At 38.7% G+C, this 25151-nt stretch overlaps 1 protein-coding gene across 18 annotated transcripts in view; it reads left to right on the forward strand.

Moving 5' to 3' along the window:
* Positions 1-25151, forward strand: part of RBMS3 (RNA binding motif single stranded interacting protein 3) — a 1480592-nt gene that overhangs the window by 1291641 nt on the left and 163800 nt on the right. For all 18 annotated transcript variants that reach the window (XM_069088563.1, XM_069088548.1, XM_069088550.1 and 15 more), the window contains one exon: positions 5315-5421. In XM_069088563.1, coding sequence (XP_068944664.1) covers positions 5315-5421 — 107 coding nt within the window. The remainder of the gene's footprint in view (positions 1-5314; positions 5422-25151) is intronic.

Here is a 25151-nt window from a genome sequence, read left to right on the forward strand (position 1 = left end):
ATTTCTCTTCCCAATTTTTCCTCCACTTCTCTTATCTGCTTTTTAAGGTCCTCTATGGCCTGTAACTAGCTCGTATTTTCCTTCGAAGCTTTCGGTGCAGGAGTTCTGACTTCACTGTCTTCCTCCTATTCCGTGCTTTGCTTCTTTTTGTCCCCAAAATAGGAGTCTAATGTTGGATTCTTCTGTTTGTTTTGCTTCCTTTGCCTGGTCATGTTGCCCCTCAGTCACTTGACCCCTGGGCTTTTTGCCACAGTAGGACTCTGCCACCAGACAGGGGAGATTTCATCCCAAATGCTGTGGTTTCCTCACCTGGCAGAGGTATTAGTTGGGTGCCCTCTCTGAGATCTCCACATGCTCTGGCAAGCTGGACACACACCCCAGGACCTCCACCTTAGACTGCAATCCAGATCCAAGAAAGTTAAAGCGAGAGCGATTACCCCTCAGACTGGTTGCTTGGTCCCCCTACACTCTGCAGGCCAGGAGCTGAAGCTGCAAGGTGGCGCAGGCTATGTCAAAGTGTCTCAGTAGCTTCTCACCCTGGGTACAAAAGCTGACACTCTCCCAACTACTGGACTCAAAGTCCAGACTGCACTGACATCTCACTTTGTCCTTAGCATCTATGTGTTGATAAATCTAGAAATGGACACAGCTGCTGCTGATCTGGAGTCCCTCTGGCTGGTAGTTGGTCAGGCCCATCCAGGGGCTACAACCTCTGGCTCACGTGGGCCTGGGCTGGGCTCCCAGAGTGCTGTGCTGGCCGATATCAACCACCTCTACCAACATGTGAAACATTCCCTGTAGTCCTTGTCCTTTCCAGGAAACTAGAGTTGCTTCATTTAATCACTTATACTCTAACTCTAATTAGAGAGTCAAATTTTATAACCTCTAGCTTCATTTTACTGTCTTGTTTTTGTTTTTTGTTGTTGCATTACTTTAGTCTTTGTGCATTGTTTTCCTGAATTTGGTTACTTCATTCATTACCAATTCATACAAATCTTCCCATGTTTCTCTGAATTGCTAGTATTCGTTATTTCTTACAGAGTAATATAATACAATTACATTAATTTACCCCAATTTGTTTAGCCTCTACCGTAGCAAAAGGCACCCCCTTTTTTCTAGTTATTGGCAACCACAAAAGTGATATTATGAATCTGTTGGTATATGTGGTCAGTCCTATGTGTTTCTTGACCTTCATCCTCCAGCTCCCACCTTATAATTTATCTAATCTCTTAGAGAACCTTTGGGAATGGTCTGTTCCCAAACCTTATACCAGGCATGGGATCGGGAAAAGCATTTTGTCATGAATGGTTTGACCCTGAAGAAGCTACCATTCCATTCTACATCCATAGACTAAGAAGGGTTGCACTGTATGACCTCACAGGTCCCTTCTACCCTCTTATCTATAATTCTATTATCCCCACTTCACACGTGAGAAAACTGAGATTGAGAAGTGAAATGAATTTCTCAGGGTCATTTGACAAGTAAAATATAGCCTTAATTCCTACAAGATAGTGTGGACACCAAATAAAATGAATCCCTCCACATTGTGTTCATCCCCAAAATAATGGCTTCTTAGCAGATGCCACTGATCCACAGAACTGACTTGGTTTAAGCCCACAGCATTTAATTCTCCTCTCCTATAATATTCTGCAGCCAGAAGTAGATTCAACCTATGCCCTCTGAATGTAGGACAGCCAAAAAGCTTTTACTGAAGAAACTATTCCTTCATCCACAGAATTACCATTTATTGAGGGGGCCCCAGGGGCATCTCAACCTTGCTCTCAAAAATAATTTTAATCTTGCCCATAAAAAGATCCTATAACTAACTCATGTGGGAAAGCCCAAAAGCTAGGGGCAATCAATGTTGTTATTGTTGAGTCATGTAAGTTATGTACTACTCTTCATGACCCCATTTGGGGTTTCCTTGGCAGAGATACTGGATTTGTTGGCCATTTCTTTCTCCACGAAATGGAGGCAAATGGGTTAATTGCCTTGCCCAGTGTCACATGGCCAAATTTGAACTCAGAAAAATGAGTCTTTCTAACTCTAGGCCCAGCACTCTATGGACTATGACTCCACCTAGCTGCCCCAGTGGCAACCAATGACTGCAAATTATTATTGACTATGATGTCACAAAACTTGGATTCAAATGCTACCTGTGATACTAACTTAGCCTAACAGCAAGTAGCAGCAAGCACCCCAAGCACGTCCTCAGGGTTTGCAACTACCACAGGTTCTTGGATCTGCTTTGTTAAAGGAAAGCAACTCAAAATGGCTTAACAAGCTTACTTTAATCAGTCAGACATATATCACTTACCTTGTTCAGGGAAAAAGTCAGCACCCTGAACTTCAAAGTATACAGGCAGAATTATCAAGACAGAAACAGATCAAGTAGACAGCTTTCCAAACTGTCCAGCCATTACATCCATACCCAGTCAACATCTGGGTTTCCACATCTGGGTTATTCAAAGCCGGGGGACTCAACAACGGCTTCCCAAAATTCAGATCAAATCACAGAACACTTCTCAAAGTGAGTCCCAAAACAAAGCTACACATCAGGGCTTATATAGCTTTCTCCTGGCTCAGAGAATGTAACAACTTTATTGACTCACTGGCCAATCAAGAAGTATCTACTGAAAAACAAGCCTCCCACTCCAGGCTTCAGGTGCACTTTAGCCTAGAGGCAGGGAAGATCTTCCAAATTTGCATTCCTATTACACAGCACAGTGCCTGGCACATAGCAAGTACGTTATAACTGTATATTGGCTAACTCTTTGACATTTGACAAGGTGCGTCATCATTAAGCACCCAGAATGTAGTAGTTGCCATGCTAAGTACTAAGGATACAAAGACAGAACTATAACAACTCTTAACCTCAATGGGTTTCTATTCAATCTGGGGACCTTCTAAGGGCAACATAAAACAATGGTATTTTGTGATAGCAAAACTCCTGAAATATATTAATTCAGCCAATTTTCTCAGCATTTCCATGAAATCAGCAGAGCAGGTCTTACTGGTACAGTATTCTCTGCATAACACCATGGTGCCTTTCTTATTGTTTAAATGACTTTTTCCTCCATATTTCATTCTTGTTTATGGAGAAACTAGAAACCAAATCTCATTTTATGAGAATATCCAGTCTGAGCCCAAGCTACCCCAGGACAAGTAGAAAATTGGCGACTATGCTCTCTTCTCATGAGTTTACTATTCCTCTTTTCTGATGCTCCACATTCTGACAAATGTTCATCTCATCCAAAACAAATCTCCCATTTATTGTAATTTGTCCTTTCATTCTTTGTGTGGTAACTTTATTATCCACTGTGGAATACAAACCACTTTGTTGCTTAATAAGAGATCCTAGTGGGAATGATAACTATAAGAACATCCAAATGGCAGTGGCCAACTCTCAGAGGATGCCATTTTTGTAATACCATTGCCTTGAAATATACCAACATCCCTGAAGGTGACAATACTGAACTAAAGTTCAGTATTGGGAAAATAACTCAAACTCATTTATTTTAATCACTTCTAATTGGTAACCAACTTTATCTTTGGGATGGGTAGTACCTAGGTCCATGTAGGACCTTAAAATGTAATGAGGAGACTGCTCAAAATGAGCCCTCAATTTAATTAGGACTCTAGAACATCATGAAAGCACTTATTGGAAGGGTTCCATTAGAGGAGAGAGTGTAGGCTGGGGAGGGGTTCATCTGAAGTACAGCCAGTTAGAGGAAGGAGCTCTTCATCTGGTAGTTTACTAATCTAGCAAATTATGCTGGCTAACTAGGTGCTAACTCCTCTTCCTAGGATCACAGGATCATAATTTGAGAGCTGAAAGAGACCTCAGAGTCCATTTGGTCTGAGCCAATCATTTTAGATTTGAGGAAACTGAAGGCCAAGTTGGTTAAGTGACTTTTTCTGAGGGCACACTGGTGGTAAGCATTGGAAGCTGGACTTGATCTAACCAACTGAATAATTAATAAACATCAATTATACACACTCATGTGCCAGACACTGGAATTACAAAGACAAAAAAAAAAAGATGAAATAGTCATGGACCTCAAGGAACTTCTATTTTTTTCTAAGGGAAATGATATGTATGTATATAAGAAGCAAAATACAGAATGATACTTCAGGGTCCCTTACTTTCTCATTAACAGAGTCCCTAGAGTTCTCTCACCCCCTTCTCCAATAATTTTTTTATTTCTACCACACCTTGCTGGCTGATTCTATGTTGTTGAAAAGTTGAAAGTCCTTTCAGCACTCCTGCTAAATGTCAGTAGCTTGGGTCAGAGCCCTGGTTGCCCAGTTCTAGTTACAGCTTGGGGAAGAGAGTGAGAAGCAACCAGCATGACCATCATTTTTTTCCCTCATGGAGACTGGGAATTAATGCCATACCCCATGACTCTTTCCTCTCATTTTCAGTGGTTTCACACCCCAATTGTATATTCTCTTGTAAATGTCCACACTGAGATTTTGATGACTACTGTCACTTCAGGGGACAGATCTCAGTGGGAGCCTGGATCATGGAGAGGCAAAGATGTCATCAGCCACTTGCCTTTTTGAAATGGCAAATAATTTATTGGGAAAACAACTAATTTGGCGAAAAGAACTCTTTTCTTCGGCTAGAAGTGCTGTAAGCATCTATTTCAAAAACTGTAACTGGCACAGTTTCTATAATAAAAACAGAGCTTCTGGGAGAAAGAAATATTTATCCCCAGAAATGATTTGTTCAATCATGTCTGACTCTTTGTGACCCCATTTGGGGTTTTCTTGGCAAAGATACTGGAGTGGTTTGCTCTATCCTTCTCCAGCTCATTTTACAGATGATGAACTGAGGCAGACAGTGTTAAGTGACTTGCCCAGGGTCACACAGCTAGTAAATGTCTGAGGCCAGATTTGAACTCAGGAATATGATTCTTCCTGACTCCAGGACTGATGTTCAATCCACTGCAGAGCCACCTAGCTGCTTCACAAATTCTGGTCATAAATATGTACCTAAGCTAACTGGGAGGGATGTCACGCTCCTTAGCCTGCCTCTATAACCATTTGCTGTTTTTCATGGACTGATTTTTTTAAAAATATCAGTTAAGTTCTTTTATAGTTTGCCAGTGACTTCTTTGTAAATTTGGGAAGTTAGAACATCTGATAACAGAGCCAAGAACTAAAGAGATACCAAATAGAAAGAACAGAGGCAACATTTGACATCAAAAGATTCCCATTCTAAAGCATTCCTGACCCCCATCCCATAATCATAACCATAATATCAAGAGGGAATGTTGCTAATGCAGACTCTGCTTTCTTGTCTTTACAGCCCCCACTGAGCCTTTGCTGTGTAAATTTGCAGACGGAGGGCAGAAAAAACGTCAGAATCAAGGCAAATACACACAGAATGGAAGGCCCTGGCCAAGGGAAGGAGAGGTGAGTGGTGATGGGATACGGATCGCTGAGCAGTACTTTGGCACCCACTGCCTGGTCAGTCAGCAGGGCAGACTTTGGGGACCATGATGAAATTGGGTACTATAGGAAACCTGGTAGTTTCAAAAAGGGCAAAGGAGAATACTGATGTTAATACATTCAGGATAAAATTACATTGGGAGAATTTTAGGGTCTCAGAATTAGCCTTAGTTCTGCCACACACTGAACTCTCTGTCTCCAACCAGACTTTGGTTCAGTAGGTATGGACCAAAAGACAGTCAACAGGGGATTGTCCTGAGGTGGGGGTAAGTTTCTGAAATAAGAGGATAATTGTTGCAGGAAGCATTTTCAGCTAAAGTTATCAATGGGCTTACTCTCTCTAGATTGGATAGATCCATTTATCTATTTATCTATTTATTTTAAATGTATGTATGTATTAATTTATTAATTCATTCATTTAATTTAAAGAAATGATGCCTAAGTTTATTTAGTGAGAGAATGAGTATATTCATATATTCTGCATCTCTCCCTTGATGGATGTTGGGAAGGATTTTGTATTTCCACTGACATATATATGTGTATACATAAGCAGAAAGATAATATTGTGTTATGGAATAGAAGGCCCACCTCAAAATTAAGAAGGCTCATGTTCAAGTCTAAGCTAATCACTTTGTGACTCTAGGCAAGTCACTTAACCCCTCAGTGTCCTCAGTGACTCTCTAAAACTTCAGGGAGGATACTGATTCATTATCACTCTGCCTTAATGGAAGGAGTGCCCTCACCAGAAGTTTCTGATACTAATAAAATCAAGAATCTAGTCAAATAAATACATACACACACTCATATAATGAATACATACATATAAATAAGTAAAGGAATGATAGGCATAAAGGTGTACAGATAGATACATATAAATTATTACATATTTTGTCGATAGGCAAGGAAAATGAAAACACATATATGTGTAAGTCTGTATATGTATCTATATATGTGTATAATATCTGTATTTATATATACATACAAATAGAATATTCACATGTAGAAATATAGATATGTGTGCATATTTACATACATGTAGATATTTTATATGTATGCCTACATAGTAGAATATATAGATACATGCATATATGTGTGTTTATATATGTATATCTATTTGTATAGGTGTATATGTATCTATATGTGTACATGCATATGTAGATAGAAAATATATTATATATGCACACGCATATGTATGTTTATATACTTTCATATTTATACATATGTAGACAGATATCTATTTATTTATATAGATGTATATATGGCCACATATGTATATACATATAAATAGAATGAATACTATATAGATATACACACCTTTAAATGCATTTATATACATATGTGTACATCTATATTTATATGGGTCTATATACATATTTTATCTATTCACTCTATATGTATATATGCACACATAGAGACATGAACAAATATATGTGCATGTACACATTTACATTGCACATGTTTATATACCCATGTATTCATAGATAGATATATACATGTATGTGTACATAGATATAACACTATCCATCACACTCCACAAGAATCTCTCTTTTCTTCTTGATGTCTCAAAGGGATGAAACCATTTGAAACATTTTGTATATAGTAAAAACATCAAAAACTGATGTATAATAATAATAATAACAACAACTAGTATTTATTTAGCACTTTGAGATTTGCAATGCAATTTACAATATCTCCTTTTGCTTATATGTTTTTTTTAGCATGTTAAAGCTTGCAAAATACCTTACATACATAGCCTCATTTGAACCTCACAACAATCCCATGATTTAGGGACTGACTTCAGGTCCTGTCATGCACATATTACAGGAGGTGTAAAGTCCTCGGTGCTTCACCATCTTCCTTACTATTTCTCTTCCTGGAAACTAAGTACTCTCAGACCTTTCCATCTGACATGAACTAAAGACAAACCCTCCGCTGTGGACTCTTTCAGTGGATCAGAACTAGGAAAGAGCTATGCTACCTGCTTCCCTTGCCATTGTCTTTTCGATTTTGTTTTCCCCATTTTGAATATTAGTTCCTTGGAAAGCAGAAATCATCTAGGTTTTCTATTTGCTTGATGCGCAATTAGCATAGTACCTTACACAAAGTTCCCATTGCTTTACTTGTTTTCCCACTCCATTTCATGGTGGATATGAAAAGGATGAGTTGAAATGCCCATGATCATACCCCCAGTGGGTTTCAGAGGCAAGATTCAAACCTGGGTCTCCTTGTATCAAATTCATTGGAGCAATGGTCCAAGACCATTTTGTAAAGGGTTCTCAGTTATTATCATCCCTGAAATCAAGATCTATGCTATATTTTTACTTTATTAAAACAATAACACATATTGGTAACCATTACCATGGACAAGGAATAGTGCTCTATGCCAATACTTGGCATTATTAGCATTTAATACTGGATGAGGATTTCATAAAGAAAGGAAGAACTTTGGAATTTTTCTCGGTAAACCTATTCTTAACTCCCCATGAACAGTGCTAGTTTTAAAAGTGGTTTCATGCATGTCCCCATGCCCTTCATAGGAGCACATAGCTATGTTTAGTAAACTGATATACTGAGAGACATTACCCTAGATGTGGACAATAATGTCACCACTGAGTGTCTAAACAAATTTTAAAAAACCCATTGGAAGCTTGCAATGCGTTCCCATTTTGGGAGGGCAGTTTGTGCTATGTTCCAAACAAAATGGCCCATGTATTTAAAGCACTCAGGTCAAGCCCAGTAGCCCAGCAGTGACATTCACCCAAGACACCACAGTTGCTAGAGAAAACTCATTACCATGTGCTATGCCAATGACCCAAACTCTGGAAGGCTTGTTTTGAAATACTACAGCTTAGTTGGGTCAAGAATTTATTGCCTGGGGAGCATCTCAAGGATGTCTTGCTATCATAGAGTATAACCAAGAGTCCCTAAACCTACATTTATATGGCTAAGCACTAATGACATGAATTCCAAACCAACTACTAAGACTACAAACTTACATAAATATATTTGCAACCAGTCATATCAAGTGGGTCTTGTTCTTTTGGAGATCAACTAAAAAAAGCAGCAAGTGATCAGGTTAAAGCCTGACACTGTGCCATTATGCAGAGCAACTTGGGATTTAGGTTCAAGGAATGATCAACTCTGTCCTCGGTATCAGGAAAAATGGGAACAACAGTATCTACAGTATATTTATAGTAAGAGTATTCTAAGGATCAAATGTGATTGTGTATGGAAAGTGTTATGAAAATCTCAAAGTGCATATGTATTATCATGTGCCATTGTTATCATCCCTTAGCCTAGAGCAGGGGGAGGGGAAGACCAAGTCTCTGAGCAATTTGGGAGTTTTCATTTGATATTTTAACAAGTTCAGTGGGGTGTTAATTTCATCTTAAGCTACTCTCCCTGTACTTACTAAGAGCATTTCAAAAGTAATGACTCTATTGGTCAGGTAATTTCAGAACTTGATTATTTGATTTGAATGAATTTCCAATTATACTGAAACCTTATAAACTTGGATCCTTGTATATACGTATATGTATACATATATGGACATAGATGTCTGTATATCTATATATTTATGTTTAGACATGTGTAGACTTTAGACTTTGCTAAGCAAGTTAGCCTAAAGGAAAGATTAAAGAAAATGTCTAAATTCCTAAAGAAAATATGCTATTTCAAGCATGCTCAAGGAATTTCGGGACATTCATTATTCTATTATTACTTGGCATACTTATTTGACACCATTCATTCTGAGTTTTTAAACTGACTTTCAAGTATATTATTTTCATAATCACAGGGATTGAGAAATGGAAGAACCTCAGAGATCTAGAGCCAGAAGGTGGAGTCCATTTAGCCCAATGCTCTCATTTTTCAGATGAGCAAATTGAAGCCCAGGGAGGAATAAATAAATTGTCAAAGGACTCACGGGTAGTAAATATGCAACTATTTTTACATAGTTCTAGTTCTATACAGTTCTAAGGAAGTCTTTCCCCAGCCTCCCTGACAGGTGGCCATCAATAATCTCCTGCAGCATGTCTGGTGATGAAGAAATATACATCCCCTTTCAAAGTAGCCCATTCTATATTTCAAGAGTTCTAATTATTCAAGCATTACCTATACTCAGCCAGAAGCTCCCTTCCTATTGACTCTGGCTCTTCCTTGTGGATCCACACAGAATAAATCACTTCTTTCTCTTACTTAAAAACTTTTAAAATACTTAGACAGAAATCATCTATCCCATAATTCTTCTTTTCTATAGGCTCAACATCCCCAATTCTTGTGACATGATTTTATCGATCCGTACCAACTCAACTGACTAAGACACATATTATATACAGATAAACATGCATATACATACGTTATATACACACAAACATGCACATACATATGTTGTACACACATATTATTACATATCAGTGTATGTTGCTATATTATATATCCATGTTTCTTCATTGCTTTGGTCACAAAAATGTTACATTTGCAATGGAACAGATGAGGAAACTGAGTCCTAGAGAAGTGAAGTCACTTGCCCAGGGATCCATAATTAGCAAGTGATCTAGGACCTGAGCTAAGTCACATGAATAAATGAAATGTTAATTCCATTACACCATATTTCCAATCATAAGCTGACTATGACTCAGTAGAGGGTCTTCATGAGTTGCTATGGCTTAAAAAGTCATGATGAGGGGAGGAAGCTTGGTGGGAGTGGATAGCAGGCTGCCCTCATAGATTGCATCACCTGCTTCTAATATATCATGGCCGTGTGATCCTGGGCAAGTCACATATTGTTCCAGACAACTCTCCAAGATTGCAATAGCATCATAGGTGTTGATATGCATTGGTAGAGGGAAGTTTTATTTTTCCTTCCAGAGTTGCCTATACCAATGGAAGATCTAGTCCAGCCCCCAAACAATAACACTCATTAACTAGTGGACAAACTTCTGGAAAGAAACCTCTCCAAAACTTGGTAGGCTGGTCCCTGTCATACAGAACTGAAGTCTTTCCATCTTGGTAAGCATTTGCATGCCAATGACTGAGCATGAGAATCTATTGTGGTACTGTGGAAAGACCATTGGGTCTGAAGGCAGAGGACCCAAGTTCAAATATTGCCTGCTGATCATTACTTCATGGGTGAACATTGGCAAATCACCTGGTCTACCAGAGCCTCACTTTCCTCATCTGTAAAATAAGGGGGATGGATTGTAGACTTATAAGGTCCCTTCCAGGTCTAGATGTATGATTATATAGTCAGACAGCACTGTGCTAGAGGAGGGCTAGTCTCAGAATTTTTTCAAAAAAATGAAAGAGCATAGATTGACACTTCTTGTTCTTGGTTCACATTGGTTCCTAGTAAGTGCCTATGGTTCCTGGTTAAGTCTAATAACTTTAGTAGTCCCATTTAATTCATTTTAATACACATTCATTGAATGGCTAGTATGTACGACATAATATTCTACACATTGAAATACAAGATCAGTCAAACAGACAGCATTTATTAAAACTTCCTGTGTGCCAGGTACTCTGTTAGGTACTAGGGAAACAAAGAAAGATAAAAACATGGCCCCTGCCCTTAAGGAGCTCACATTCTAAAGGAAACAACATACAACTATGTCTTATATAAGATAAACACAGAGTAAATGGGAGTAGTCTCAACGGAAAGGCAGTGTCTATGGAGGGGGGAAGTGGAGAGGAAAGAATAACTGGAAGAACCATCTGGTAGAAGGTCAAATTTGAACTCAGTCTTGAAGGAAGTTAGGAGTTGAAGAGGTGGGGATGAGGAGGGAGAGCATTGCTGGCATGGAAGATAGTCAGGGAGAAGTCATGGAGGTAAGAGGTGGAGGGTCATGTGCAAGTCAACATCAAGGAAGCTATGATCTCTGGATCATAGAGTATGTGGTGGTGAGGAGTAAGGTGTAATAAATATGCCTGGAAAAGTGGGAAGAGACAAGGTTGTAAAGGGTTTTAAAAGCCTAAAAGAGGATTTTGTATTTAATCCTCAAATGAATAGAGAACCACTAGAGGTCATTGAATATGGAAGCGATTGATCATATGAGTTTGAAGAAGATCTCTTTGGCAACTGAGTGGAGGATGAAGCAGAAGGGAAAGAATCTTGAGGCAGAAGCTAACCACCAGGCTATTGCAGTAGTCCAGCTGTAAAAGATAAAAAAAAAACAAATAGAAAAGGGAAATGGTACCAAAGTAGTATGAAATGGAAATCCACTGTTTTATAGGGAACACAGGCATGAGGTGATTGAGGTTTGCACCAGGATGGCTGTTGGATGAGTGGAGAGAAGGGGAGGCATCTGAGGATTCTGCAAAGAGAGGAACAGATAAGACTTGGCAATGGATTGGATGGATTGGATGAAGGAAAGAGGAAAGACCAGGATGACACTGATATTCCAAGCTTGGGAGCCTGGAAGGATGGTGGCACCTTAAAAAGAAAAAAAGGGGAAGAGTTTAAAGAGTCAGAGAATAAAAAACACACACTCAACAAACATTTATTAAGTTCTTGGTGTGTGCTAGGCACTGTGAAAACACTTGACACTCCTGCCCCTAAGAAGTTCACAAGTTAATAGAAGGGATAAGCATGTTTAAGATTACTTTTATTTTTTTTTATTTTTGCTTTTTTTGGAGGGGAAAGGCAGGGCAGTTGGAGTTGAGTGACTTGCCCAATGTCACATGGCTAGTAAGTGTTAAGTGTCTGAGGCCCAATTTGAACTCAGGTCCTCCTGACTGCAAGGCCAGTGCTCTATTCACTGTGCCATCTAGCTGCCCCTAAGATTACTTTTAAAGAAGACCTAAAGAAAAAAAAAGGTGAAAAAGAAGAATCCTAATTATGCTACTGAGGCTTAGATAAAAGATTATATACATAGATGTGTGTATGTGTTTGTGTGTTGTGTGTATGAATGAAGAATTCATGGAGAAAAACTGTCCTGAAGGATATATGTGTATATGCATACATGTTCATATGTATGCATTTATATTAATATATAGATAAGTATATACTCAATAATACATTATATATTACACACTGTATACATGTATATGCAAATGTGTTTATTATATGTATACATGAATATATCATGCATATATCCATGCTTGTATGTATTGTGTACATTGTATATATAGTGTGTGTGTGTGTGTGTGTGTGTGTATGTATCAGGTAGATTTGGGGGCAGGATGGGGTAAGGAGGAAATCATTCCAGGAATGGGGGATGATCAAAGGCATGGCAATAAATGGTAACAAACTGAGAATTCAACACAAGTAGTTCAGTTTGTCTGAATCATAGATAATGTGAATTATTGTGGTATAGCTCTCTCAAATGATAGTTGCAAACAGATTGTGGATTGCCTTAAAGCCCAAGAAAAGGGGTTTCCCTTTGTTCACTAGGCAATAGGGAACCGCTGAAGATTCATGAGTGGGAAGTGTAGCAATTAGAGTTCTGCTTTATGAAAATTACGCAGTCACAGTGTAAAGGATGCTTGGGAGTAGAGAGAGATAAGAAGCAGAAAGCCTAGTTATGAGTCTATTTTAGTAGTGCACATGAGGGGAAATGAGGGTCTGAGCTAGAGGGACTGCTGTGAAGACTAGAAAAGAGAGAAAGAATTTGAGATACACTGTGGAGAAAGAATTCATCAGATTTGGTTGCTGATTGAAGTCACTTAAACCCCCTCAGTTTCGGTTTCCTCATCTGTACCAGGAGGTCATTAAACTAAATTACCTCTAATGTCTCTTCCATCTCTGTATGTCCTATGCAAGGATGAAGGATAAGGTAGCATCAAATTTTTTGATGTTTTGAGCTTAGAAGACTGGGAAGGTGGTGGTGCCAGCAGCCTAAGTATAGAAGTTAAGGAAGGGATGATGGTGGAGTTTGGAGGTGAGATGCTGAATTTATGTGGGGACATGTTGAATTTTAATTGTCAGTAGAATCCTTAGATGTTGTATCTGCTAGAAAATTAGAAATAGGAAATGAGGATATATATATATATATATATATATATATTAGTATTTTTTTAGAATCATTGATAATTGAAACTAGGAGAATGTATGAAACTTGCAAAGAGTAAGTGAAGAAAAAAAAAACTCCCCCCATGTTCCCACCCCCCTTAAGTAATTCCCAAGATTAAAGGCCAGGTCATGGGATCATAGATTTTGGGTGGAAGGGTCCCAGAGGTTATTGATTCCAACTCTTGTGTTCTACACATAAGGAACTAAAGTCTAGAGAGCTGAAGTCTCTTGCCCAAGGTGACACAGCTAATAAGTAACAAAGTTGACTTTGGGACCTTAGGTTCTCTGACTGTAAAGAATCATCCATTTGGGATGTCCAGGTGGTGCAGTAAGTAAGAGCGCCGGCCCTGGTGTCAGGAGACCTGGGATCGGTTCCAGCTTCAGACACTTGACACCCACACAAAATAACTGGCCATGTTACCTTGAGCAACTTACTTGACCCCAATTGCTTAAAAAAAATCATCCATTCCCCTGTGTCATGCCTGTGGTGGAAGATGAGAAGTTAGTAGAGACAGAGGAGACCTGTTCAGGAAGGTAGTAGGACAACACTAAAAACATGATGTCATAAAAGTAGAGGAAGGACATAGCCTTCAGAAAGGGGAGGGAGGGAGGGAGGAGGAAGGAACAGTAGGTTCAGATCCTAGAGAGAAGTCAAGGAGCATGAAGATGGAAAAATAGCCATTGGCTTTGGTATGAAGAGTGTGGTGAAGGAAGTAAAAGCCAAAACTTTAAAAGTTTGAGGAGTGAGTTGTTGGAAGGGACATGGTGGCCCTGAGGGGAAAAATTTTCACCTTGGTGTTTGGCAGTTAAGGTGATGCAAGAGATGATGAAACTTCAAGAATCAGTAGTTTCAGTGGAAATTGTTTGGGGGATGGAGGATAGAAATAGCGAAAACTTGAGAATCTTTTATGCAGAAAAGAAAATATAGATGGAAGAGAGAAGTGAGGGAATCACATATTTCTATAGGTGATTAATGACATTCGAAACTGGATGGAGCCCATTGAAAATTAAAGAGCACAAATGTCAGTGAAGCCAGTCAATTCAGTTTCTTGTTTTTCTCACCCAGTTTTTGTTCATTGTGTTAGTGGAATGTAAAATCAACACATAGGTATTCCCCCTCTTCACATAGATCAAAGTCCACCTGGTCATTCAGAAGTAGATCTAAATGAATGAGGATTCACTATGCAGAGACAAAGGTACAAGCAGTAAAAACAACCCTTCCCTTTTATAAACTTACAAGTTAATCAACTGTAAACAAATGACATTGAACACCCTTTGTTATAGAGAAAGTGTACCTAACAACTGGTACCACCCAAGTCACTACTCTCTAAACCTAAAGCTGGCACAGTTCATGGCCCTGGAGTCAGGAGGACCTGAGGTCAAATCCCATCTTAGACACTTGACACATGTATTAGCTGTGTGACCTTGGGCAAGTCACTTAACACCAATTTCCTTGCTTTCCCCCCTCCAAAAATGCCAAAAATAAGGGGGGAGGGTGTTTTACCTTAAAGAACTCTTGAAATGTCAAATTTTATTGATGTCAATAATGATGATATTGATGATAGTATTAACTCAAAGGGATAGGCTACTGTATGGTGTTGCCATAACTTCCACTACCATGTTACTGCCATCATTTGGCTGTCCCCCCCAAACAACAACAGCAAAATACCCAGGAATCCATCCAGCCCTATCACTAGACAGAATGCACCACAGGGTGCCATTTCATTTGCATCTGCATCAAGCTACCCCCAGCCACCCAACTCAAAACATCATCCTGGATATGATAATGGTGCAGCATTGACATTCTTGTTCTTTAGGGAAATGGGACTTCTATAGTATATGTATTGTCAAACTCAATTGGCATATTGCCTGGTTTTACTGAATTTCTTTTTCGATTCATTTCTTCTTTTATTTTATTCTATCTTACAAGAGATAGCTCAATAGATATGAGAGTAGGTCGGAATATGTTTGGAAATGGTAGTCATATGAAAACAAAAGACGCATGTACGGTTTTGTTTACATGGGGATTTCGTTCTCTGCCATGCCAATGTCTCTGAATAGTCACCAAAGCATTTTGCCTTCTGTCCCCAAAAGAAGAAGGTGGTGGTGGTGGGGATTTGCTTCGATTTTCCCTAAATAAGCAGACAGATGCCTAAGATCTCCATATGGGCAGGTGTGGTTCAGGCGGATACTGAATGGAGTTCACAGTTTTTTAAAAAGCAGCCTCAAATTACGTTTCCCAACTTCAACTACAAAGTGCACCTTGTTGTTGTTATTTTTCAGTCATTTCAGTCATGTTCAGTTCTTTGTGACTCTATTTGGCAGAGATACTGGAGTGGTTTGCCATATCCCTCTCTAGCTCATTTTACAGATAAGGAAACTGAGGCAAACAGGGTGAAGTGACTTGCCCAGGGTCACACAGCTGAGAAGAGTTTGAGTTTGAATTCAGGTCTTCCTGACTGCAGGTACAGTGTTCTATCCTCTGTGCCTCCCAGATACCTAAAATGTACCATGTTTTTCGTCAAATAAAGTCAATATTTGATCTTTATCTGATTCTGTTATAACCACATTGGATCAAAAGAAAGAATAACTAAGCTTTACCTGTAGCCAATAGAACAAATGGGAATTTGTAACTCGTGTGTGTGTGTTTGTGTGTGTGTGTGTAAACTATAGGGCTTTTCTGGTTTCTGCTTTTAAATAGAGTACAAAGTTCCAAAGTCAAGTAATAGAGCATGTGACTGTTGCTATGAGCCCCCAGTAGGACGATTATCCTCGAATGATATAAATGAAAGAGAAGAATCAGGTCAGATTGGATTCAGAAATATACAGTGGTTTCTAGGAATTCCTTCAAGTCGCTATTGAGTCAACAAGCCTTGCTAGCCACAGTATCTTAGGGGGATGGGACTCTTAAGCAATAATTCATTTCTAATGCCAAATTATTAATATACAGGCAAAGATGGTGGGCAGAAGGAAGAGACACCAGCACAAAGTCTTTGGACATGAACCAAAACAACAGAGACATTTTATTGTGAAAAAGAAATCATTACATTTTTGCCATTTTCATATGTAAAAGTTTGAGTTAGAATAAATTTAAAAGCAATGAATGATAAAGTATTATATATGTACATATACATGTATATATGCATATATGTGTAATTTTTCCTCTGATGCTCAAATATTTGCCTCCCTTCCAAATGGAAACATTTAACAAGTTTATCTCCATTTATCTCCATAGTCTGGATACATAAAAAAAGAACTGATGGAAATGAAGTAATAATATTTATAAACAAAATGAAAGATCTAAGTAACAATTTACAGTTTCTATCTGGGAGAAAATTGAATTTGTGATCTAAGCTGAAGTCCAGGTATATTGAGGTGAAAAAATCTTTGTTGTTGCTGATAAAAGATTGATTTTGAGACAAAAAGGATGGCAGCATATATCCTGAAGACATTTTACAGAAATATATTTTTAATTGTCACAGATGCATTTGGTTGAACAGCCTTGAGGGTATTACATTTAAGTAATGAACCACAAATTTTCTTAAGATTGTGGGGGCCCCACATGTCTTACCTCAGACAAGTAAATGAAAAATGCTTTGAATAGCACTTGATGTTCTGGGGTCTCAGCTCAAACACCTATGCTTTGTTTGCTCTTACTGGTAATCCTAATTGTTTATAATGACAGCCAGATTTAGTAGACAAGTGGCTGTGATTCAGGAAGATTGTTTACCAGATCCATCTTTGACATTTTAGTCTGGGTGCCCAAGGAAACAGCCACAAGTGATCATCTGTCCTCTTCCTGTTCATTCCTGAGGACAACCCTCAACCTTCTGAAACAGTCCATTACACTTTATGACAACTGGGTTCTCCTCACCCAAAGCCAAATTCTCCCTATCTCTGACCTTTCACTCATGGCTTTTAGTTCTGCCCTCTGCAGTCAAGTAGACAAGACAACTCTTGCTCAAGACAACTCTTCAGATACTTGAAGAAGATAGCTCACACACTCCATCCTATACCCTCCAAGAGAAGTCTTCTCCAGATTTAACATCCACGTTACTTCAAATGATAGTCCTTGAATGCTAGTTCATCAATATCATTTCTAAAATGTGTCATCCAGAATTAACCATAATATTATAGTTGTAGGTAGAATGGCCAAAGCAGAATATAATGGGATTATCACCCTCTTGGGTCCCAGACACTCTCTCTGTGTGTAGATCTCTCTCTCTCTCTCTCTCTCTCTCTCTCTCTCTCTCTCTCTGTCTAATCTAATCTACAAGATGTTCCAAAAGTCTTAATACAGTTTTGCTATTAAGACCCACATGTATATATATCCACACATACACAGAATAGGTATGTGTGCATGTGTATGTGTCTGTGTGTTTGTATATCGATCACATCTTGGTGTGGTGGAATCTAAGAAGGGATGGTCCAGGTCCCCAGTAGCTGGAATGCTGCCCTTACTCATCTCAAACCCATTCCTTACTTCCCCAACTGCCTTCAAGGCACATCCCAACTTTGACACCCTCCATGAGATATTGCCTGATTTCCCCTAGTCTTAGTAGTCTGTTCTCCTCACTGAAATCATTGAATTTATTTTTAATTATTTTTTTCAATTAACAAACATCTGTTCTCTCTACTTCCATGCAATTCTTACTTCCCCTCCTCAAAAAAAAAAAAGAGGGAAAAAACATTGCTAGGAGCAAACATTGTCAAGCCAAACAATTTCCCTTGGCATTTATTTTGCATTTCCTTCTCTGTGTGCCATGAGGTGTGTGGTGGATAGCCAACCTTGGGACTAGGGTGACCTGGGTACAAACTGTGGGACCCAGGTGTAGTCACTTTTCTACTTCTGTCCTAGGCAATCCTCAAACACCCTAGGTTTCAGAGACAGTTTTGACACTGACCTATTTTGTGGAATTGTTTTTACCTTAGAGATAACGTGTGCCACTGATACTACAGGTTTGATCTTTAATGTTCACACATACACACATGTACCATAAATATATGCACATAATACACACATGTAGGTTGCACAGTGCATTTGAATTGGAATCAGGAAGATCTATTTTCTAATTCTGTCTCAGGCAGATATAAGTGAATAACACTTGGCAAATGTTTAAACCTTTCTCAACCTCGATTTCCTCATCTGTAAAATGAAAGTAATAATAGTAAGTAAAAATAATCATATCTCCCAGGATTATTGTGTGGATCAAATGAGATGATATATCATGTTGTAAAATGCTGGCTATTTTTATATTTGGAGGTATGAATATGAACATATAAACACATTTGATGGAAGAAGATAGCAACTAAATTGTGAAGAAAAAAACCCTCCAGATCTTTTTTCAGATGCATTACAATCCAGCTTCAATTGATTGGGAATCATTGCCAAGTTCCTTAACTACTCTGAGTCTCACTTTCTTCAGGTGTAAAATGGGGAATCTCACCTCAGTGGGCTCTGAGTTTCCTTCCAATCCTACAGTTTTTTTTGTCCCAATCCATTCCTTCATACTTGAAATCAACATTTTTTTGGCAGTGGCTGAGAAATCTTTCTAGGCTGCAATAGTTTATAGCTAGTCACCCATTTTAGACTCCTATTCATAAAAAAATTATGTTTATTGTCAGCAAGAGACATGAAGGGTATGCCAGCAGACAAGAGGTCAGGTGGAAAATGGGATCTCCCACTCTGTCGTCAAGTCAGTAGCTCTGTGTGTGCATGCACATGTGTGTGTGCGTGTGCATGTGTGCGTATGTGTTCAGGCAAAGCGGCTGAAGCCAGTTAGCAACTTCCAGCCTCCCTCTGCCCCTCACTGCAGATGGGACCATTTGGTTAATAATGATTTTTAGGCCAGCTTGGCACTCATTTAAGATTCAGAAGCTGATTTACACCCAGGCTCCCAAGGCAGCAGGTAGCATTAAACCACATTCCACAACACAGCCTTCAGGAAAGAACCTTTTACATCTAAACAAGTTGTCAACTCCACTTGGGGGAGAATGTTCTAGATTCGTCTGAAGATGTGCATATGGGAGGCCACCTGGAGTGCTTCTGTCCCTTTTGCCATCATAGGTGTGATGAGAAGCAGTGGATGAAACACTGGAGTCCAGAAAGCCTGGGTTCCTGTCCCATCTCCAATGCTTGCTAGCTATGTGGACAAACTACCTCTCCTCTCTGGACCTCAGTTTCCTCATCTGTAAAGTGAGAGAGTACATGAGGAAACCTCTATGGTCCCTTCCATTCCAATCATTATATCACCAATCCCATCAAACATTTACTGTGGAATAGTAGCTAATATTTGTATGGTTCTTACTTTGAGCCAGGCATTGTTCTAATTAACTCATTTGATACCCCCAACAACACAGGGAGGTAGGTATATTATAAACCCCATTTAGTTGAGGAAAATGAGGCAGACAGAGGTTAAGTACCTTGACTTAGGTTGGTGTTGTTCAGTCATTTCAGTCATGTCTGTCTTTCTGTGATCCCATTGGGGGTTTTCTTGGCAAAGATACTAGAATGATTTTGCCATTTCCTTCTTTAGCACATTTTCCATCTGAGGAAACTGAGGCCAACAGGTTTAAGTGAACTGCCCAGAGTCACACATCTGGTAAATGTCCGAGATTGGATTTGAATTCAAATTTTCCTGATTATAGGCCCAATGTTCTATTTGCTTTGTTCCCTAGCTATGCAATATGCTGGATACACAAAAAATCCGAAGAGATTATCCCTGCCCTCAAGGAGTTTATAATCTAAAGGGGCATATAGTCAAGATAAGAAACTCCTTGAATTTCTGGTACCTCCTATTTCTTTTGGTATTTTCTTAAGAGGAAATCAAGAGATGTATGTTCTCTTCAATATGACCCATCAAGCACTTTTTTCAAGCATCGGCCTCACACAAAGCGCTATCCCAGTCGCTGTGGATACTAAAACAAAATGAAGTCCCTGAGTTAAAGACTACCAAGGAAAATACAATACTTAGACAGATAGTTACAAAATAAGGGGAGGAGGGAAGTAGCACGAAGTAGTGATTTCAGGAAGGGTTCTCTATAGGAAGAGCCACCTAAATCAATGTTTAAAGAAAGCTAAGGATCTAAGAGGTAGAAGTAAAGGTGGGCACTCCAGGCATATGGCACTGATAATGCAAAGGACTGGAGGCAGGAGATGGAATTCTGAGTTGAGAGAGCAGCAGGTATGTTGGATAAAAACAGTCATGCTTGAGAAGAAAGTGGGTGGCATACAGAAAAATAGAGCGTTCTTAAAAGCAAAATATTAGGATCAATCAAGTAAATGCTGATGCTTCCCTTCGCACGCTCTACAGCTCAGCCTAACACATTGTACTCTGTCTTCCATCTTTACTGCATGTTCCTCCTGGCAGGAATGTACTTTTTTCATCACCTCCAGCTCTTAGGATCCTTTTGTTCCCTTCAAAATTCAGCTCAATAATTCTATACAAAATCTTTCCTAATTACCCCTCACACATATTCACGTCAGCTGCTAGAACCCTCTCACCCAATTTACCTGGTATTTATTATACATATATGTGGTTCCCCTTCTCTTCCAAAGAATATAAACTTCTCCAGGGCAGGGTTTTTTTCATTTCCTTTAATCTTTTTATTGTCAGCACCTAGCTCCTGGCAGACACTAGGTGCTTAATAAATGCTTGTTTCTTGATTAATTCCAATCTTCATGCGTTTCTGTGGCCAAAAAAAGGTCACATATCCCTCTATAGTTAACCTGGCCTGGAAACAAACCTTAATGAACTTAGAAAGGTTGAAAGTAAATATGCAGGGTGGCTAGGTGGCACAGTGAATAGAGCACCAGCCCTGGAGTCAGGAAGACCTGAGTTCAGATCCAGCCTCAGACACTTAACATACACACACACACACACACACACACACACACACACACACACACACACAAAAACTAGCCGTGTGACCTTGGGCAAGTCACTTAACCCCAATTGCCCTCCAAAAAGAAAAAAGAAAAAAAAAGAAAGTAAATATGCAGTTCAATTTTGAGCTGGCAATTTATCTGTGAGAACAATTGAAATACCTACCACAACATACACAGACAGTGGAGTTGGGTTCAAATCCCAGGTATGATGCTTCTTATCTCTTTTACCTTGGGCAAGTCATTTCATTCCTCTTTTCCTCAGTTTCTCATCTAGTACAATGAAGGGTTGAACAAAAATGGTCTCTAAGATCCCAGTTCAAAATGTACGTTTTCCCATCATTTGGCCTTTGACAGCCCAATGTCACACACACACACACACACACACACACACACCACAATAATGTATCTGAAATGGCTTTTGGAATAGCAAAGTATAAAACAGAAATTTCCCTATAAGGAAAGCTGAGTGCCATAGAATTGATGCTTTTGAATTGTGGTGCTGGAGAAGACTTTTGACAGTTCCCTGGACAGCAAAGAGATCAAATCAGTCAGTACTTAAATTAATTCAGACTATTCAGTAGAAGGTCAAATACTGAAGGTAAAATTTAAATACTTTGACCACATAATGAGAAGACAGGACTCACTGGAAGAACCCCTGATGTTGGGAAATATTGAAGACAAAAGGAGAAGGGGACGGCAGAGGATGAGATGGATAGAAGGTGTCCTGGAAACAATGAAGATTAATATGGATAGACTTTGGGAGACAGTGGAGGATGCCATGGTCCATGGGGTCATGAAGAGTTGGACGCAACTGAAGCAATAAGGGACAAGAGGAGGAGCTCGGAAATGGATGAAGAAGAGAAAATCAGTAATCCGTGCAGTCTGGATGAACAGAATTCCAAGAAAGTTCCGTGGATGATGTTGTTCAGTTTGGCTCCTGGACTAAAAGGACAGGTTGCAGCACTTTGGACCCCACATTCTATATGGTGGCTTAGAATAAATGAGTCAGAATCCTCCCCGACACCATTTTCCTCCCTCAAAAAACAAACAAAACAACAACAAGCATGTCCCCTCATACAACAATGACTTTGGGTTTTATAGTCTTTTCAGTCTTGATTTACAACTGAGATCAGAAACATAACTGCTTAGACGTTGAGTAACTACTCATCCTGAAAAGATGGCAGAATTTCCAGCTGGTCCTGTTGTCAAAAGCGTTGTTATGGTGAGACTCTTGTCTCCTCTTGCAATGCTGAGTAGCTCAGATGGACTCAGATTCAGATAAGCATTTAGGCTTCTGGATACTACCATAAAATTAACCTCCAGGTTTTCCTAGCAACCGTTGTAACCTCAAGTCCTTTGGATTAGCCTCGATTTTTCCATACACCTACGAATTGCCAATTTTTCTTTGTATGCTTAGCTTTTCAGAAAACACATTTTTTTAATTGAAAGGCAGGATTAGTATGGTTTCTCAGAGCCAAAATATCCTGGTTTCCTTGGTTCCTGCTCTTCCATTTCAGCCAAACCTTTCCCATTGTCTTGAAATTGCTTTTTAACAAAGTAATAAAAGTTAAGTTTTAAGGAAAGCTTTTAGCTTAGTGTGCTTTCCTGCAGAATCAGGGACTTGTTTTTATAAACCAGTTATTTAATGGTCATAAAGCCTTTAGGTGTTTTAATATAGTTTGACTTTGAAATATAGTATTTTCACATTTTGAATCAAGTGCTTACCAACCAGTAAAGGACAGTGTTAGTTGCCTTCCATCTTAACTCTGTCTCTTCTACCTCTAAACACCCTAGTCAAAAGTCACTTATGTTCTCTGGACCTCAGTTTCCTCAGCTGTAAAATGAAGGGGTTGAGCAATCACCTCTAAGTTTCCTTCTCACTCTATTTCAATAGCTTCAGAATTTTCAGACCCTATTATCTAGGAGAACCTCCAAAGAAAATAGAAACAAAAATATGAGACATTAAGAAGAGGAAGGATGGTTGAAAGACTTCTAGATGTCCTGGACAAGTTGATGCTACTGCCAGAAGAATTAGGGTGTCGAGTGTATTGTTTTAGGGGAAGAAGGATAGACTTAATTATTGGCCTATTTCTTTTGGCAATTAATTTATTTTCCTAAAATGTATTAATGAGAACATTAAGTGACATGTCATATGATGTGTTAATGAGAAGTCCTTGTATAGAATTTCTTCATCCTCAAATCCTTTCCAGTAATTGGATAACCTTCAAATAAATTATTCCAGGTTGGAAACACATCCTTGGCTTGTACCAGAGTATCGTAATAGAGAGCATAAAGGCAGAGGACACAGGAATATTTTATTTCTGGTCTGATATTTGACTGATTATTTCTACTACCAACTTTTCACAGTTTATCTGTTCACTTTAAACTTTCACTTACTACTCAATATACAAAGAATGATTTTATCATATGATCCTGTGGATAACATTAATGGAGCACCTTAAAATATAAAAGAATAAAGAATTAATTCTCCATGTGACTACAGCAAAATGGCCTTCTGATGGCCAAAGGACTTAAAAGATTCTCACTCACAAAACTTCTTATCTACAGCTTTTTCAATTACCAGGGAGATTCACAATATTTGTTGAAAACAGGTCCTTTGAGTCAAATAATAAATATCTTTGTATTAATAGGGAAGGGGAAGAGGAATGGAATAAACATTTATATAGTATCTTCTACAGGCCAGTCACCATGCTAAGCACTTTACAAACATTTCTCTCTTTTTAAAAATTTGTTCTTTATTTTTAGTATTCTCTTCTTTTTAAATCTTGAGTTCCTTCCTTCCTTCCTTCCCTCCTTCCCTCCCCCCCCCCCTGCATATGGAAATAAAAATTAAATTTTGTTTCATATTATGAAAAACAATTCCATTTTAATCATATCATGAAAGGAAGGAGAGAAGGAAGGAGGGAAGGAAGGAAGGAAGGAAGGAAGGAAGGAAGGAAGGTAGGAAAGAGGAAAGGAAGCTGATGATAATAGAATATTTTTATTACAGTGTATACTATCCTGGTTCTATTCACTTTGCTTTGCACCAGTTCATGTAAGTTTTTACAGGTTTTTCTGAGAGCATCTTGCACATCAGTTCTTATAACACAGTAGAATTCCACCACAATCATGTATCACAATTTGATCAGCCATTTCCCAGTTGATGGGCATTCCCTCAAATTCTATTTCTTTGCCACCACAAAAAGAGCTGCCACAAATATTTCTGTACAAATAGGTCCTTTTCCTTTTTTTTTTTTTTTTAAGAATCTCTTTGGGATACAGACCTAGCAGTGCCATTGCCTTGTCAAAGCATATGTACATTTTTATAGCCTTTGGGGCATTCCAAATTTCTCTCCACAATGTTTCAACCAGTTCACAACTCCACCAATAGTGCATTAGTGTCTGAATTTTCCACATCCCCTCCAAAATTTGAAATTTTTCTTTTCTGTCATATCAAATAATACAGTAGGTGTGAGGTGGTACCTCTAAATTGTTTTAATTTGCATTTCTTCAATCAATAGCGATTTAAAGCATTTTTTTCGTAAGACTACAGATGCCTTTGATTACATCTGAAAACTGCTTGTTCATATCCTTTGACCATTTATCAGTTGGGGAATGCATTTAGCATTTTTGATCCATGTGAAGTGGTATCTCAGTTCTATTTCAGTTTGTGTTTCTCTTAGAGCATTTTTTCATTTAACTATAGATAGCTTTGACTTCTTCTGAAAACTGCCCGGTCATATCTCTTGCTGTTGTTGTCATTCTGTAGTGTCATTTATATCCAACTCTTTGTGACAT

This window comes from Petaurus breviceps, unplaced genomic scaffold (assembly GCF_028583685.1).
Source record: "Petaurus breviceps papuanus isolate PSGF00001 unplaced genomic scaffold, PetGlider_PUasm1.0 185, whole genome shotgun sequence".
NCBI classification, from domain to species: Eukaryota; Metazoa; Chordata; class Mammalia; order Diprotodontia; family Petauridae; genus Petaurus; species Petaurus breviceps.